The sequence below is a fragment of the Fistularia commersonii genome, chromosome 14 (genome assembly GCF_037954325.1).
Source record: "Fistularia commersonii isolate RoL2024-O1a breed Wild chromosome 14, RoL_Fcom_v1.0, whole genome shotgun sequence".
Taxonomy (NCBI): domain Eukaryota; kingdom Metazoa; phylum Chordata; class Actinopteri; order Syngnathiformes; family Fistulariidae; genus Fistularia; species Fistularia commersonii.
The window spans coordinates 8821877-8841058 of NC_141297.1; the positions used below are offsets into that span (position 1 = coordinate 8821877).

At 40.4% G+C, this 19182-nt stretch overlaps 1 protein-coding gene across 1 annotated transcript; it reads left to right on the forward strand.

The window, feature by feature from the left end:
* The first annotated feature begins 2077 nt into the window (after positions 1 to 2077).
* On the forward strand, positions 2078 to 17364 carry clcnk (chloride voltage-gated channel K). The gene is made up of 19 exons (XM_086159425.1): positions 2078 to 2511; positions 3704 to 3835; positions 3905 to 4033; positions 4886 to 5025; positions 5141 to 5218; positions 5305 to 5380; positions 5824 to 5949; positions 7190 to 7274; positions 7443 to 7544; positions 8857 to 8941; positions 9178 to 9336; positions 9986 to 10055; positions 10201 to 10311; positions 11952 to 12168; positions 13247 to 13380; positions 13817 to 13887; positions 14269 to 14337; positions 16507 to 16593; positions 16737 to 17364. The coding sequence occupies exons 1-19, from the start codon at positions 2361 to 2363 to the stop codon at positions 16800 to 16802; spliced, it is 2088 nt and encodes a 695-aa protein (XP_086015551.1). The 5' UTR covers positions 2078 to 2360; the 3' UTR covers positions 16803 to 17364.
* The last annotated feature ends 1818 nt before the right edge of the window (positions 17365 to 19182 follow it).

Genomic DNA, 19182 nt, shown 5'->3' on the forward strand with positions numbered 1-19182 from the left:
CATCCGGGCAAGGGACAACCAGGTCCATTATTTTTTTTTCCTTGTCTGGGATCTACTTGAGCCATTCTTGACCTTTGTCTGATCCTTTACCCAGGACCTGTTTGCCTTGGGTGTCCCACAAAGTCCCCAACAACATAGCTCTTCAGGATCACTGGGATAGGCGAAGCCCTCCAACAAGATAAGGAGGGGATGCTTTTAAGAAAATCTATTTATAGACTATGAAAACAAAATTCATGTAATCCCAAAAGCACCAGAACTTTATTACAAGATGCGCAGCAAGGTGTTTATTTAACAACACATTTGCATACCTCTTGATTAGCACATTAGTAGTCAATATAAATATTTATCTACATGTAAATGATTTCACTTCATATTTAATAAAAGCAAAGTTGGGTGTCTGTCTATCTGAGCGTTCTGTTTCTATGGACACGAGTTTACACACAGTCTTTGTTTAGTGTTTGTTCATCTCCTGTAGTGTGTGCAGTCATGTGTGTGTGTGTGTGTGTGTGTGTGTGTGTGTGTGTGTGTGTGTGTGTGTGTGTGTGTGTGTGTGTGTGTGTGTGTGACTCACAGTCTGTGGATCCCTAAATAGCCCAAGTGCTAATTAAAAGACTGAAGGGGCGTTGGACGTGAGGTAACTAAACATTAACTAGAGACACTTAATTTGTGTGTGTGTGTGTGTAGTGTAATTGTGTGTCAGCCTGTGAGTTAATTATAACAATATCTACATTTTGACGATACTGCATAAGAAGTAGGTATTCTTTTGAGTTCAAGGTGAGATGATAAAGTTACATCTCTAGGAAATGAATGTTTCCGTCATGTATTGTAAATATGTGTTACAATTTCTTAGAAATTATTATCTTGATCTATCTGGCGCTAGACAGTTAGTCAATTTATATTTAACATTTGATTATTAGCCTTGTTTTCTCAACCCTTTGGGTATGAATGCATGTCACACCAATAACAAATCCTATTATATTTGTTGGACATTAAACTGTTAATAAACTGGATATTGCTCTTCATTTCCAAAATCGAGATATAACATTTATGATTATGTTTTTCATTTACACTTTTATTACAAATTTATGAACACTAATGTAGTGCAATCCAATACAAGACTATAAAATTCTGTTTGAGTCTGGAGAAGTGATAAGTATTAGAACTTTGTTTGAAATTTCCAGCATTTCACGCATTAAACCCATCAGCCATATATGTTACGAACGTACACAAACGTATATCAAGAAAAACATCACATCACAAAATGAAAAAAAAAAGGCTGTGGAGTAATCTTAGGGATTCTGCCTGATTGCCAATGGGGTATTATGTGGCAACATGTCCACCATCATCCATTTCAAGTATCCCAAAATAATAACATGGAAAAATAAGAGGAGAAAAAAATTGCCGGGTGCAAATCCTTGTTTCTCTCAATTCAGATCCCAGTGCGAGCTGTTAGAAATGAATGCATGATTATTATTTTTTTTTTTTTTTCCTCCAGGAGCTGCAAGGAAGCAGCCGCCTCTGAGTAAGCATTTACTTCTCCCTGTGAAAAAGCCATTCAAGCGGTCACACAGGGGAGGGTCCCGCTGCTTGGACTCGTGGAATCAGAGTAGAAAACTGCCTTGAAATCAGACACGGCGTACTGTGGTTTAGTTTAGCTTAACTCAGACACGGCGTACTGTGGTTTAGTTTAGCTTAACTCGGTGACTGGCGAACGTGAGCAAGGTGAACCCCGCTTTTTTGGCATCCGTAACGAGATCCCGCCTGCGGCCCTGTACAATTCAACGATTTCACCAGCTGTTTTCAACCCAGAAGAATAGATTACTGATATTATTTTCACAGGTTGCCTGGCAACTGCTCAGCTCAGTCTTAATAGTTACTGAGGTAGGACTCAGCATATCAATCTTGATTTGTGGAAAACATTTTCCCCAGTCAGTTAAATAAAAACACCTTTTTCATAAAAGTTATGGAAAATTCTTAGCTAAGCAGAGAGGCCGTAAATGGGACAAAAACGCTTTATTACTGCATTATAAGCAATAATAAGTACTATAAGTATGGTTGGACACATTACTATTACTAGAAATGTTTAACTTATTTTTGAACCAACTGCACCTAAGGACAAATGAAGGGGATTTTGCAATATTCCTGCAAAGAGTTAATGTTAGCGACCCATTCAACCATGACTACCTGATCGCCTCTATGCTAATACTTTCTCAGAGGTCAGTTGCGCTTCCAAAACGGCACATATCGAAGAAGATCTCAAGTGGTAAGTGTTTTTTTTTTTTTTTGAGAGAGAATTTCCTTCAGTTATCTTGAGGAAGAACTTATTTCATTGTGTATAATCACAAACGTGCAGAGCCAAAATGAAGAGCTGTGATGAGGTCCCCGGGAGTGAAATCAGCGGGGAGCAAAACGCCCAGCCGAGAGAAAATCAATCAGAGACGGTCCGTGATGAGCGTCCACTTCTTGCTGATCCATGGAAAACGCACAGACGGTCCAGGGTGATTGTCAAAGGTTGGGCTGACATGGAAAATCATTACATCCAAAACAGAATGGATTCAATCAATACAACTGAGCTATTTTGGAGTTTTATATTACTTGAACATGGAATATAATACAAGGACTCTGAGTTAAATTTGAGCACTGGATGATAGTCATTGAGGTCAAGGACAGTAAAATCAAAGTCAACCTAAAGAAAGATATATAAAGGCTGTTTGCCTTAATTGTGATTTTCATAGCTTACATCCCATAAGCTTCTATAAACAACACAAGAATTTACTTTTTGTTTATGTTTTGCAAGACCATAGCTGTAATTGATATCTGATGGATATTTTAATGTTATGGGCTGCCCTAGATCTCCCTGAAATTCTTCACACTGTTTAACAAGCAGGATTTTACATCCAGCACCTTTAGTTTTGAAAAATACAATATGACATTCGGCCAAGTACAGACAGCACAGTTTATGAGTGTTGTGTATATATGCATGTAATATGCATGTACAGAACAGCATCCTCAATGTAAATTGATTTCACACTAATGTGCACATTAGTTCGCCGTGAGAGGTCATTGGTCATTTCACCTCATTGGTCCAAAAATTATTTATTCAGTGCAAATAATGTGTCTTCATACATCTATCTATGTTGGCAGCATGCAATGAGCTATTGCAGCTCTGCTCCCTTTTCCATAATATACCTATGTGAGCTGGGCTTTTCAAGAATAACTATAATAAAGACTAAAAAAAACAGACTCAGAGCAGTCGAAGGAGATCTCTGCGTGTGTCTCTCCTCACTTCCTGCTAAAATATCAGCTTTGTGTTCAACCAAACAGGGCCAGGTTTCACACCAAATAAGCAAATTGTGACTACAGTTTCATTCTATTTCATTAATAATGTTTTTGACATATTTATTTGGTGGTGTGCCGTGTATTTTATCTAATATGAAATATTTGTCGTGGCTCAAAAAAAGTTGGGAAACACTGCACTACAGGAATAACCAGGATCAACACAACAATCACCACGATCGGCTATGTAATGTGACTAACCCTCTCCCAGACTCACTTAACACACTTCTCTGTGTCTCTCAATTTCTCTCCGAGATTAGGTCTGAGTGCAAACTGTTATCTCTGAGCCATTTTGGCTCCTGGGCGCGTAATGGCAAAGAGGAAAGCTGTACTTAAACGCTCCTTGCTTTTGTTTGTGTTTCTCCAGACTTGCTTTTGAAAGTTCAGCTTTATTTGGGAGCAGTCTGCGGGATGGAGTGGTACTGCTACGTGGCTCTTGGTATTTTAACAGCCATTCTCAGCTTTGTAATGGACTTGAGTGTATCAAAGCTGCAGAAAGGTATATGCACAAGTACGTACACGCAAGCACACAAACACATGCTATATAAATGTTTTATTTTATATGTAGCTCACCAGTGGCTCTACATGAAGCTGGAAGGTGACACTGCACTGCAGTTTTTTTGCTGGACTCTCTACCCAGCGTTCCTCTGCGTCGTCTCGTCTTCCTTCTCAGACAACATCTGTCCCTTCTCCACAGGTGTGTTGTCACAACTCAAAATATCCCATTGTTTAGGTTCACAAGTTGTCTGTCAGATCTCAAATAAAGGTAGAAATAAATCACGAAACATTTCACAGCTCAATATGTTTACCCTTCAATATAATGTATTATTTTTTGACAGTTGGTTAAACTTTGAATAAGAATTAACCATTGGATTTTGATAAATAACGTATTTTTTTCCGTTTCTGTACATGTCCATCTCCATGGATGTTGTCGGTAAAAATGCATTAAGCCATTTTACAAACACTGACTATCAGATCATTTTGTTTGTTTAAAGAATAAAAAAAGGTTTACTAAAAACTTAAAGGCAAAAGCTGAGTACATTTTCACATTTCATCGTTGCACAATCTTCTCACGTGAGATGAATCTGAGAGAAATCCATTTCTTTGCTTGCATTCCTTTGAAAAACATCGCTGGCGTATAAGTCCGGTAAGATATCATCTGGTGCCTGGTGTGAATTTATAGGGTGGAGAGTTGGTTTTAAAAAAAGACAGCTGTGATGATATCGCCTGTGCTATAAATCCTTTCAATGCGTCTCTACAGAGCAGATCCCAATGACATAACAGTGACGAGAGCACGGATATAGTTTTTTGAAAGCAGATTATCACATCAGTGGAACTGAACCGGTACAGACCCTGTTCATTGCATGTTAAACGAAAGAGGAACTATGTGTCTTTCAATATGATCATACATCATCAAAAACTAGTCTGGATGAAACCGCTTCCCTCTGAATTTTCATTATCATTCTCCAATAGACCGAGACTCATTCCAATTCCACTCATTTACAATATTATAATAATATAATGATAGTATAATAATATTTGTTTTCAGGCTCAGGCCTGCCGGAGGTGAGGGTCATGTTGACCGGAATGGAAATGCCGCATTACTTGTCTCTCACTAACATGTTCACCAAGTTTCTGGGTCTTATCTGTACGCTGGCAGCCGGCAGCACTGTTTTTCTGGGCAAAGTGGTGAGTCTAGAACATCTGATTGACATATCGAATGGACAGTCATACCGCTATGTTATGTTTTATTGAATAATCTGAAGGGTCACTTCCCTTTTTTTGCGTTGTTCCCCGGCATCAGGGTCCCTTTGTGCATCTCTCCACCATGGTGGGAAGCTACCTGAGCAACCTCCATACTCTCTTAGAGGCCGGTAAAGAGGTGGAAGTATAGAAGTTTGGAATATCTCGAAAGTATAACGCGATTATTGTTATATTAACACATGTTATATGTTTATTCTCCACTAGGAGAAAGCAGCGGGGGGGATGCTGGCTGTAGCTGCTGCAGTCGGAGTAGCCTCTTGCTTCGGAGCGCCTGTCAGCGGTGAGACGACCGGCTTCAGAATAAACCAATCTCAACCTCTTTACCCGCTCACACGATTTTTCTCTTATTAGATTTGAGTTTGCGAGCTCCAAGCTCTGTATGTTCGATCTTCATTTCAACTGTCTTCACACCCCTGGTACCCTGCCAGACATGCTCATCTGTTACCTCCTTGCTCTATGTTTTTTTTCTCTAGATGATAGCTTGATAATCTCACTCGACCATGTTTATCGCACTCCGCGATAAACTTGAAAAGCCTTTCCAACGGACTGCGTAAATTATCTTTTTAATTCGCAAAATGAATGAATCCCCCTGTGTTTGCATTATACATACAGCAGACCTGTTCCAAATATAGCCTGATTCTTTCATTTCTGATGTATCGCTATCTTAATTGACTTCCTCAAAACTCATCGCGGTGTTCGCCTCATGCCTCCATCTCTCCGCAGGAGTGCTCTTCAGTGTGGAGGTGATGTCCTCTCACTTTGCCCTGAAGAATTACTACCCATGTTTTGTCTCAGTCGCCTGCGGTGCTTTGACCTTTCGTTTGTTCTCGGTATGGAGTGGAGACGAAGGTAAAAGACATACCAGTCGTAGTAAACAGGGCTTGGCTGAAAGTCTACGGGGACTCTGATGCAAGGAAAAAGATCTCCCTTCACACAGTGGGGGCGAGCAACTGCCGTACGCAACCTGGAACCACTATATTTAAAAAAAAAAAAACTTGCAAAAGGACCTACTCAGGGGCATCCCTGATGATAGATAAAACATCACACTGCCCTCTAGAGTTTTCAAATGTGCACAACAGCACAGCAAAGCAACCTCTGAGGGTACAACATTGCATTTTTTTTTATTTTATATGAGACCTGTGACCTCAACTATTCCATTTCCCCTTAATTTTATTTTAAATAACTAGTTGCTGACTTTTTGTTATTATGTGTAAACTGTTTCTTGCATATTTTAGGTGCTATTTTATTTTCTGATAATTTTTGCTATTTTATTTTCAGATAGTTTTTGCTGATACTTTTTGTAAATTGCAATTTTTTTCTTAATTTATTACACATTTTGATGCATATTTTTTTGGTTCAGTTTCTTTTTTTTCTTTTTTTTTTTTTTTTTCAGTTTTCATTTTTTTCCCTCTTATTTTATACTATATCATCTGGCTAAACCACTGCATCAGTGCCCCATTGCATACAGTTGTTGTATGCAATGTATGCAATTCACCTCCCTTCCTTATATACATATATAGAAATATAGAAAGTGTTTGGAGCAGGTTTATTGTCCTCTTTTCATGACAATGTAGCCCCAAATCAACTCAGGTCCAAAAATAAACCGCTGTGAAAGAAAAGATCTGCACATCCAGCCTCATGCTGTAGCAGAAATCATCCCTAGCAAAGCTTCAGTGATGTGTCTGAAGCTAAATACTGAATTTGCAGATCATGCTGGCATCACTTAATGAATGCATTTTTTTAAGAGATTGTGCAATGGTTAGCACTTCATAGCATGATGGTGCCTGGTTTGCATGTTCTCCCCGTGTCTGATTGGGTTTCTTCCCAAAATCCAAATACATGCAGTTGGTTAAATTGAGACTAAATTGCCTCGATATGCTATTGAGAGAGTGAATTGTTTGTCTCTGTATTTTGCAGTCAGGGATGAATCCTGCCTCTCACCTAATGACAGCTGATGATGTAATCATCATTTGTTTTTCAGAAATACATAAACTAATGAAAATTGCTTTTCAGAACGTGTTGGCTTCAGCGGGAAGCTTGACACTCGGAAAAAGGAGACGCATGACACCAATTGGTTTTGTGTCCACAGAGACTCTCCAGGCAATGTTCAAAACAAATTTTCCTCCAGCTTTACCTTTCCTCCCTCTGGAAATCCTGCTGTTTGCTTTGCTGGGGTTGGTACATTCACACGGAATATAATAATCCTTTAATTTTGTGTTTTACAAATACAGTTAATATTTAACATCCATATGAACAACATGGAGATTCTGTTGTTTATGCCTCATGAAAACAGCCTGTTGCTGCCTGTATCAAACTGAGCTTCTCTTCTCCGTACTCAACAGGCTGCTGTGTGGGGTTGTGAGCTGCTGCTATCTTTTCTGCCATCGGTGGATCCTGCATTTCGCTAAAACAAACACGTTCATCGCCAAGATGCTCACAGCAGAGTAAGAGCTAATGTTTTTTTTTACAGCCGGAGACAGAATGTGAAGCTGCGGTGAGTCACCAGCAGGGGAAGAACATTAGATGGATCAAATTCAAACTGCCTCCATCTATCAATTTCCGTCCCTTGATCGGAAGCTGAATAAGTCGACCCAGATGTCCCATTCCTTATAAGAAACACTTCAGCTGTTCTTGAAGGACCAGGAGCATTTGAAGGCCAGAAGATGGATTTTTACTGTATGTATAATCCCTCTTGCATGTCCGCCGAGGTTCTCAGTCATCCAGGTCATGGGGAATTCTTGTTGTAATCCTCTTGTCTTGGCACCGAATAACTCTATTCGGAAACTGCCCTTGGGTCATTAGAACTGAAGTAGCCTCTCGGATGAGGGGTGAAGCGTCTTCAAGTAAAAAAAAATCTTCAAGTCCAGTTGCCAAGAAAGAAGATTTCGACAAGAATCCCTCTGGGATGTTCTGAATCAAAACACAGCGCCAGCTTCCAAAGGGATATGTTCCTAAAAAGAGGCACTCAGATGCCCAAACTAACCCAGACGCCCCACTCTGAGTTCCCTGCAAATGACAAATGACTGGCATCAATGAGCCCAGTCTTGAAAGTGACCACTCAGAGTTCATGACCACAAAGGTGGTTCAATAGCATTAATAGTGATGAAGATTGTTGTGGCTGAACATGGAGCCCTCTGTGGCCAACCGCACTTTGCACTGCAAAACACAGCTCCGATTCAGACCAGGTAGACTGTTTCTGCCCATCACATTAAGGTCCATGGAGTCCCCTCGCTTGGCACTTGGACAGCACCTTTAACTCTAAGTGACTTAAGAGAGGATGGGAGTCCAATAATAATTTGGGTACTTGGTTTTGGAGCCAACGCTTTGCATGTAGGGGAGTCCAACTGCTCCACATCCTACTCCTGTTTTTTTGTCACAGATATAATATTCCATGTATCCAGAAATAGAAGGCTGAACCAGAATATTTCTGCTCAAGCCCACCACATGTATGCAGACAACCCTGATGCCTTGCTACAGGGCTCAGATGATCTTCCAATGAATGGTCAACCTGACCCATGTACAAAAACATGCTGTCATTTTTAATGTAAAATCCGCAGTAGACATAACAGAGGAAATTGTAAAAACTGTAATGAAAACATGGATTAAAAATAGGATTCCACAAATGAAAAATATTTTGATTTTGTGCGAAGGAGAGCAAAGTGAGAATGAAAGCAAACGTGTTGTATGATTTAGCAAAGTATCACAAAAGGTGCAGCATGATGTAGCTTCCTGTTTTATGTTTCTGTCGCTTTTTAGAAAGGGACTGTACTCCGGTTTGATCGTGTTCCTGCTCGCATCTGTGACTTTTCCTCACTCGGCTGGCCAATACATGGCCTCTAAGGTAGGATGAAGCTTAATTTTTAAGGATAAATTGTGATTCTTTTCTACAAGGAGATTTTCTGTGGCTCACTGGACCAGGTGGCGGTGAACGCAGCTGTTGTCAAATTGAAGCTCTCGTCTTTAATATGCAGCTTTTTAAAAGAAGTTTTCACATTTAAGTGAATATCAACTCATTATTTCCTGTATGTCCTCATGCGTTTTATGTTGTGCTGTTAAACACCGCACATGTTTTTGTAGCACAACATGAAACAGCTTCTCACATCCTTACTGGGCAGCGGTCGGTCGATCTCTCAGTCCCACAATGCAACCGTTCGATTGGAACCCCAGCTTTTGTTGGAGTGGACCTCATCAGGACAGCCCGTCCATTTCTCTTTGGCTGTTTTTCTGCTCCTAAAGGTGCGAACAAAACAAATGTCACTCAAGGAATATCTTATTCCTGACAGCTTGATAATTAACGGGAGTGAAGATAATTGACGGGTCCTCACACTTGCTCCGGTTTTCCCGATTCTCCCTTGAGTCGCGACAACAATAGCATCCAATGCCTGACATTTGAACAATAGGATAAATGTAATTAATCCTGTTTAACCTTTCAGGCTGAAATGTCTCCGAAAAAAAAAAAAACAAAAAAACAATGCTCTCAGTGCAAAACTGCATGTGAATTTTCCTTTTCCGCTAAATAGAATCATCTGGCTAAGCAATAGTTCACTGATCAGGAAGCGCATCATCAATCAAGCCTCATCAGTCATAAATCTCGAAATATCTCCTGCCGGGGAAAAACACATTTGTAATTACTGCCATAAAAACAGTGCTACACGAGTAAACTATTAATAGTGTATTAACCTCTGAGACCAGTTCAGACTTATTTTTTTCTTCTGCTCAATGCAAATGGGACATAAGTGGGAATATATCAATATTTATTTGTGCAAAACCACTGCAAACTCCCCTGCATGCAGCCTGAGCGTGACTCATGCAACATGTGCAAGTAGAGCTGCCGTTTCTATTCAGATGCCAGGATTAAATGTGACAGTCTGTCATTGGTTCTCAGCTGTGGATGTCGGTGCTCGCCTGTACCCTGCCACTGCCAGCTGGATACTTCATGCCAGTCTTCATCTACGGTGAGTGAGAGAGAGAACAGTCCCCTCTTGAAAGTAAAACATCCAAGTTGGGAAAACTCCACTTAAGAGAGGATTTCCCCCAAAGGGTGAGGAAAGTTAAAAATTGCTTTTCTTATTTTTCCTGTGTTTGTTTTATAAATTTCAGGAGCAGCCTTGGGACGTTTGTTTGCAGAAGCCATAGTTTTTGTGTCTTCCACCGCCGGGACTTCAGGGCTGAAATTGGCCGCTATAAATCCTGGGGGCTACGCTCTAGCAGGTAGAATTTTTTTTTTTTCCCAATTCATTGATGTGATTTTTCTATTGACACAGTTGACAGTCATTTGACAGAAATTACCAGAAGGCAGACCTGGCCACTGTGGAAATTTTATATTGCATCCCCCTCAATGGCGAGTTACATTCCCTTGCAAAAGAAATCAAATAGCATTGTTTTAACAAACCACAAATAAATGCAAAAACTCAATACTCATACCACATAACAACAATCCTGTAAATAAGTGAACAGTGAATAGTGAGCGTTTCCATTGTAAGAGTTGATACTCAAAATATTTTGGGTTATGGTTGACTGAAAAAGCATATAACAGGATGCCAAGAGAGGAGCTCTGGTATTGTATGAGGAAGTCTGGTGTGGCAGAGAAGTATGTTGAACTGGTGCAGGACATGTATGCTCGCTGTGAGACAGTGGTACGATGTGCTGAAGGGGTAACAGAGAAGTTCAAGGTGGAGGTGGGACTCCATTAGGGATCAGCTCTGAGCCCCTTCTTGTTCGCAGTGGTGATGGACAGGCTGACAGATGAGGTTAGACAGGAATCTCCATGGACCATGATGTTTGCAGATGACATTGTGATCTGTAGTGAGAGCAGAAAACAGGTAGAGGAAAATCTAGAGAGGTGGAGGTATGCTCTGGAAAGGAGAGTAATGAAAGTTAGTCGCAGCAAGACAGAATATATGTGTGTGAATGAGAGGAACTCGGGGGGAACGGTGAGGCTACAGGGAATGGAGATCAGAAAGTTGGAGGATTTCAGGTACTGCGGGTCAACTGTCCAGAGCAACCAAAAGTCTGGAAAAGAGGTGAAGAGACGGGTCCAAGCAGGTTGGAATGGGTGGAGAAAAGTATCAGGGGTACTATGTGATAGAAGACTATCGGCCAGAATAAAAGGAAAGGTGTACAAGACAGTGGTGAGACCAGCGATGCTGTATAGCCTAGAAACAATGACAATGACAAAAAGACAGGAGGCAGAACTAGAGGTTGCAGAGATGAAGATGTTGAGGTTCTCTTTGGGAGTGACCAGGATGGATAGGATCAGGAATGAGTCTATCAGAGGAACAGCACATGTTAGATGTTTTGGAGAGAAGCCAAACTGTACAGAGCGAGCCAGACCGTATATCGGTAGACAGATGCTGGAATTGGAGCTGCCAGGCAAGAGGTCTCGAGGAAGACCAAGGAGAAGATTTATGGACGTAGTGAGAGAGGATATATAGGTGGTCGGTGTGAGAGAGGAGGATACAGAGAATAGGGTTAGATGGAGAAAGTTGATTCGTTGTGGCGACCCCTGAAGGGAAAAGCCAAAAGAAGAGGAAGACTTAAAACTAGTTTTAAAATAATTACATTGAGGGTGATTTTTTTTTTTCTAATTGTGAGGCACCCCCTGGAGGGCCACGGTGCCCTTACCGTTTGTCTGTATTGTCTAAGAGGCCAGCCGGCTCTGCCACAAAGACAGCACTTGAAGCTTTGGAAAGCTTTGAATGGACACTTACGTGTTTCCATTCAAAGGATGTCAGGTACTAGGCAGTACCAGACCGCTTTGCAATTGCAAATTTGTCTGGCCAATTTCTTGATAAATGCTATCTGGGGTTCACAAAATCCCTCGCCCCTTTATAACATTTTATTTTTCCCAGGCGCGGCTGCTTTCTCTGGGGCTGTGACACACACCTTGTCGCCGGCGCTCCTGGCTCTAGAGTTAACCGGGCAGGTCAGTCACACGGCGCCCGTCCTCCTCGCCACTCTGCTTTCCAATGCTCTAGCTCGCTCAGGAAATCGTCCGTCCTTCTACGATGCCCTCTCTATCAGCAAGAAGCTCCCACACCTGCCCTCCCTGATGAAGGCTTATCCTTGGTAGGTATAAAACAATGTTCACCATACTTGTGCCACACATATACTGTACATATACGATGCCATGCATGGAGTCTATTCTCTTCACTTGATGCTGTTTTTTTTGCAATGAATGCACATACAATCTCACTGTATACTGTATATAGTGATATTGCATGTGATATATGAGTGGAAGAAAAAGCAAGTTTCAACAAGAGAAGTGTGAAGGGCTGAAAAATACTGATGAATGCAGTAACACACATAACACCTGTCTGAGGAAATCTTGTGAGGGTGAGAAGACAAATGCAAAGAACACACGCTTTGGTGCAAATGAAAGTCATCAGTGTTGACGGGATCAGTCAGCAGCCCCGCTTTAATCGTTTTTAGCCGACGAAACTCTGCAGGCAAAAACTCTGAGCAAACAGATCCCAGTCAGGTTTTCAACTCTTTCATTATAGTAAACAGCAGATGGAGATCATAATATTCTTGCAAGCAGAGAGAAAAAGCCTCTGGCCTCAGATCATCTGCAGAGATCAGCACTCCAATTCACCCTTCGGCTTCTTTGGACTGAAACCAAATTATGGAACAAAATCATAAATCTAAATTTAGTGGTAGCAGCTGTATTCACTTATAACATAAGGTCGCTGTTAGAGTCTGCAAGACATTTATCGTCATAGCGGTTGTCTATCATGGGATTTTTTTCCTGTTTTTTTTTTTTTTTTTAATATTAGCCATTTTTCAGCCGTTTTTTTTTTACTTTTTGTGTTAATTGTTATGCTGATCATATGGTGTTCATTTGCCAAATCATGAATTATGAAACACTGAATATATCATTATTTTTTTAAATCAGAATGGATCTATTTCTTTATTGATCCTTTTCTGCATAATTTCAAGAAGCATTAAGCCAGTAAACAAAAATGTTGTAGCTAAAATGAAATAAAAATACAATGAAAACAAAAAATAAATAAATTACATTTCTGAAAAGTATAAAAAATTTTAAATTAGTCTCCATCAGTCTGGGTCCTCCAACATTCATGATTATTTCCATAGTTTTTCACGTTGCACTGATCTGAGACGTACCTTGGAACATCTCTTTTTGCAGGCTGCCCTCAACAGCAATTGGACCACTTTTGAAAGTTAACACTTTGAGCCTTGAGAAGGCAGCCAGACCCGTTGATCTCCACCATGTGGACAACGCCAGTATCGGATTACAAATCCCTGTGATAGACACAAGAGGTGAGAAGACAAATATGGCAACGACAGATAATCTGCAGGCTGAGGAGTCATTGTTTGTAAATCCTCGCTCAAAAGACAGCACAGTGGGTCATATATCATTTGGCTATCAGCTGGATCCTCAAGAAACCGATCACACGCCTCGCTATTACACCACATCGCGCTTCTGAAAATGGAAGACGAAAATTACGACTGGAATTATGAAAGGTCGGTCGTAAGTTTCAAAAGCTATCGCAATTCACGAGCAGGAAAGTGCCTCAATGAAAAGCTGACGAGTGAGAGCACATCGTCAGCCAGCTGAGCCTTTCAGCAGCAATCACACGGATAAAATTTCGCATTTGAGACGGACGACTCACAGCCCATTATAGAGCTGCACACTCATAACTGTGGCAAAGACCGTGGCAGAGAAATTGATTTCCCATCCTCTCCTTTCTTAAAGAGTCTCCAATCTTACTGGGGTTTGTCCTACGATCAGAGCTGCTGATGTTTCTGCATCACTGCGAGACTGAGGTAAAATGCTGGGTGGACTAATACCGATAATCGAAGGGTCTGGAATACATTTAAGAGAAGCGATTTATTTTTCTGAAGGAAAGACGTGTCTAAGAATACGTCTGGTATGGAAAACTAAATACTTAAAACATTGAGATTGCGGGTAGAATTTACCCGTGCTTGCAGGGAACGGACAACAGTAAATATCCACTAATCAACATTATCTAGGGAAGGAAAAACACTGAAATGAGCCTTGAAAATTCAATGCAAGGCCCATTTATAAACCTAAGAAAGCATAAACCCATTTTTCCCATATTGAAAAAAAAACGAAACTGCAAATCATCGTTTTTAAACAGTTGTGAATGCTGACACAGATGTAAATGTGTTTATGCCTGTCCACAGACTCTGGAGGAAGCCTGCAGCATTCACCCACCCTCTGTGCTGTTATCCCCACATAACACTGTCCAAGAGGTAGGCAGATCTTGGAGAATATTCATTTAAAGTGTAAAACTCATTTTATTCCATAACTAAATGGTAAAGTATAGTCAAAGGGGAGCTGTTTCTATGACATCTGAAACTCCAAGTTGTCTTTGGGATAATTGAAAATATGTTTCCGGAAGACATATTGATGGTATGATTTGTGATTATGATTCGTTTATGGTCAAATATTCACCTTTATATGTAACTTCTGGGGATCCATTTCACAAATACGAAGGACATTCTTTCAAGTGAAGTAGGACACATCCTTTTCCCCAACAGATCAATTTGTTTACTTCATAAGTAAACTATTGGCATGTGCTTTTATTTGGATTCTTAAGAATGAGAGGGAGTATGTGACATTTTTATTGTTAAAATGTAGGATGAGTCTGCAAAAGCTAAAGTAGAAGTAAGGGATACCAATGATGCTGCCTTTACAACTATGGAAGAGGGATCTTAATAGGAATCCTTGAAAATGATCATTGTTTCTATTTGCTTTTTTACAATGACCGTTACTATTGCCCTCACATCTGTGCATTAAAGGGAACTCCCTGCCTGGGGTAACTGATAGGCATAAATATGCTCTACTGATTGCTTCATACTAGAACGTGCTAACATAACACGAGGAATTGTTATTTCTTTGAAAATTGCCATTATATAATATATGTTTTAACCCAGGGGCGCCACCATTGTTTTATTAGCGCAATACATGCTGGGTTAATGACATATACAGGTTGGTCATATTAACTTTGGCTTCCTGCAAGTGTTAATTTTCGCTTGGTGTGGTAAGGTATATATTTCAGTTACTCGTCAAAGAGAAGCAAAGGGACTGGTGCTAGTCTGCACAGCTTTCCAAGGGACAAGAAGAGAAGAAAGAAGTAGGAAGTTGCTCGTGGGTGCACACAACTTCACAAAAGTGTTCTCGCCACTTTTCTCCGGGTGCATTTGACGCATTTAGCTGAGCAAAGCTGCTGAAAGAGCTCACGGTGGTGCTAGTTTTAAACAAGACACCAAAGCCAAATGCCTTGCCTACAGTTTTCTTTTACAAGAATACAAAAGATCCTCGGTGAAGCCCACTTCGAAAAAAAAAAAAAAAACGCCACAGGCTGGAGACGCCGGATGTTCTCGTGCGAGGATGTCAACAACTTGCTACTTCAGAAGTAGCATCCAATGCTATCTAGGGGAAGCTGACGACGAGTCAACACAGCCGGTCGACACAGCTGTCCGATAGTCTGCAGTGAACAGCCGATGACAAAAAGTTGGGCTACTTTCAACAGACACTCTATCTGTTAGCATAGCAACACAGCTGTAGCGCGTACACCATCAACTTTCGCCGACTCTTGCCTCTTTGTGTCTTTGCTCATCTTCATTTTGAAGCTCATTTTGACTTTTGTCTTGGTTTTATCCTCCTCACTCAAGTCTCTCTTGGGTTCAAATGGGAACAGATGCACGGATGACCTGATTTTGCACTGTAAGGTAAAATGAACATGACCGAGCCCAGGTCAGTCCTGTGACATCATTACTCAGACAGCGTTGCGACGTAAACGACAATGCTGGCGTACGAGTGAAAGTTTCCATTTACAATTTTATGCGAACCAAGATATTGTTAAGAGATTTTTATTATCGTTTTTATGCAGCTGGTACAAGTATTGATGAAATAGGACAATCTAATCGGACATCTAATTGACCAGTGTGATGGGCCATTGTATGAGTTACTATTATTATTCATCCATTCATAATTTCTACTGCCTATCCGACAGGGTACTTCCTGGACCAGTCACCAGGAGATCGGTCGATTGCAGGGCCACACATAGAGACAAACAACCATTCACTCTCTCATTTACATGCCTGGGCTATTTAAGGTCTCGAATGCAAACCACTACACCATCATGTGGCCCGATAGAATTTTTTTTTTTACTTTTAGGAATGAAAGTGTCACTCACAAAATGTCTGATTTCATTTTAATGCTTGTGATACTTCTCTTGATGAGAACAGACAGTAGACAAGTAGATTGCGATGAAAAATCAATCTTTTTTACCACTGCAAAATTACAGAAATAAACACTTTTCTAACTTGCAGAAAGCAAATGTTCTATTGCGGAAAATGGAAACAGAATAAGAAAGAATGGCTTAAGCTCAGACTGCTCTCTCTTTTCGCTTGCAGGCATTCACTCTCCTCTGTGTGTCTGAAGCACAGACATTGTTCATTGCAGACAAAGGAAGGCTGGTTGGTCTCATCACATGGCCGGAGGTGAGTGTTTGTGAATCATCAATTTCTTCCATTTGCTCACACTCAGCAATAGAATCCGTCATAATCATGTCATACTCCCAGATGAGCCAAAATGGTCGCTTCAGAATTTAAAGCAGTCTCTCCTTTCCTCTCCTTTCCCCCAGATGAAGAGAATATTGGAAGACTTGGCAAAAGAGTGCTCATCACAAAACTCCTCACAAAGAAAATAAACCACATCCCTTGACCTTTTTTGTGAGCATGAATCCATCTTTGCTGATGAGCTACAATATCAAGTCTGCCTTCACCATCTTTTTATTCCCCCATGAAACAAATTTTCCATGCAAACAAAGTTGTCATTAACTCGAGGCTCCCATGGCGAATGATTTATCATAACTCTAGCTGGAATTAGTGCGTAACATTCATTGGGAAGCTGGCTTTCTGTCTCATACAGTGCACTTATTGTAGAACAATGGCCAAGGGGAAGGAAAACAAAATTTGATTTAAAAGTATTTATCGCACAGAAATAAACACATTCTTCCAATTTAAATCAATTACTCTCTGAAATGTTCAATATCTATAAAGTAATCTTCATATTTTTGACAAACCATAGCATAATAGGTTTTAAAATAGTCCAATAGATTTCCTGCCACTGAGACACTGAGACACTTTATAGTTTATAGTTTATTTTTATTTCTAATTCTGCCTTTTTCTTTTATTATTTATTACTGTAATATTTTCTGTATCTGTGGCACAACAATTTCCTTCGGGATTAATAAAGTTGTTCTTATCTTATCTTAAATTCCCATTGCATATCTGTATGCAGTACTGATGTTTCGCCCTAACAGTAAAGGGTCACTGGTTCGAGTCCAACAAGTTTGTATTTGCAAGTTGTCTGCCTTTCTGTGTCAGTTTCCTTCTGGTCTAGAACATATGTGTCAAACTCAAGGCCCGCGGGCCGAATGTGGTCCGACATGTCATTTTATGTGGCCTGCAAAAACGTCTTAAAAAGTCCGATCATCTTAAAACACATGCATTGACCATAAACTACATTTCCAACAATTCATGCCGATCACGTTACCCATGAAGTGATGCCATTAGATCGCGATGCCATTTTCAACAAGTGGAATTGAGAAATAAATGTGCAGAGAAAAAAGAGAAAAGTTGATGCAGATGGAAGGCCATTTCAAGAAAGATGGGAATGGATATGTAACATTTTGGACTTACATGAGTAATTTAACATTAAGGAGTAGTTACATTTATACTGTTACCATTACACGTGGCCCTTTGAGGCCAACTATTATGCTGATGTGGCCCTCGGTGAAAATGTATTTGACATCCTTGGTATAGGTGTCAAACTCTGGCCGGCGGGCCAAATTTGGCCCGCACTGTAATTATATTTGGCCTGCAAAGCCATACCAAATAATTATTAGAGCTGGGCTGCCGGTAAAGTCTACAGTGCATGTATCACTAATTCTACAAATTCCAGAATTTTCTGCTGGCGCTTTGACACGAAAATCACAACAGGACCCGTAAACGCCCTCTCCTCTGTTGACAGTAGTCATAGCGACCTTATGCTAATACTAGCACCCTGCTACTTAGGCAGAAAACAGGATTTTGCATGTGTGCAAAATTAAGATATATATTGTATAGTATTAAGCTATGCTTGTTCCATATTTAGTTTTTAAGCAAAATTTGTTGGGTTCATATGAAAAGGTTCATTGTTGTATCTGGAGGAAGGTTTTTTTTTTTTTTAAATATCAGCATTGGCCCGCGACTTTATCCCAGTTTTGAATTTTGGCCCATTGTGTATTTGAGTTTGACACCCCTGGTTTAGAAGAACATGCAGCAGGTTCATTGAACACCTAAATTCGTAAATTGCCGCGATATGGCTATGACTTGTATGTCTCTGTATGTGGCTCTGCGATGGACTGGCAACCGGTCCAGGGTGAATCCCGTCTCTCGCCCAATGACAGCAGCGATAGAAATGTAAGGGATCCTACATCCCGGATATTTTTTTTCCTAAAGAAAAAAATTCTCAATGGCAAGATGGGCTGCCCTTATATAAAGATATGTTTAAATGAATTAAGGATTTCTATGATGACTCCACACACACATACACAAATGCACTCATAATAACTCAATAAATGACTAAGAGGATGTCAAACAGACCCCTGACTTGCACTTGCGATGTCTAGCAATTCACTGAGCTCCAAATCTGGCTTATTTTCAAACATTTCCATTAATAGAAGAGATCTGGGTGACTGGGTTTTTTGTGTACGCGGGATCTACAGCTGTATTTAAAATGCTCAGGATTTCCTTAATGAAAACAGGAAACTGATCAGCATTCACCATTATCTTGCTGGAAAACATGTTTCAGCGTTCCTCCCAATTTGTCTGATTTACCAAATGGCAGCAAAAAACAGCCACTGACAGATGGCTGATCCAATCAGGTCTTTTTTTTTTTTTTTTTTTTTTTATTTATAGGGAGCCTGCCCTCATCTTTAGTGTATCTTCTATTATCCCCAGACGGTTCTGTTAAGTAAACATGTTTGTGTGCCAGGTTAGCTCCACCATGGAAAGAATGCAGTCATTTTTGAATATATCAGTCAT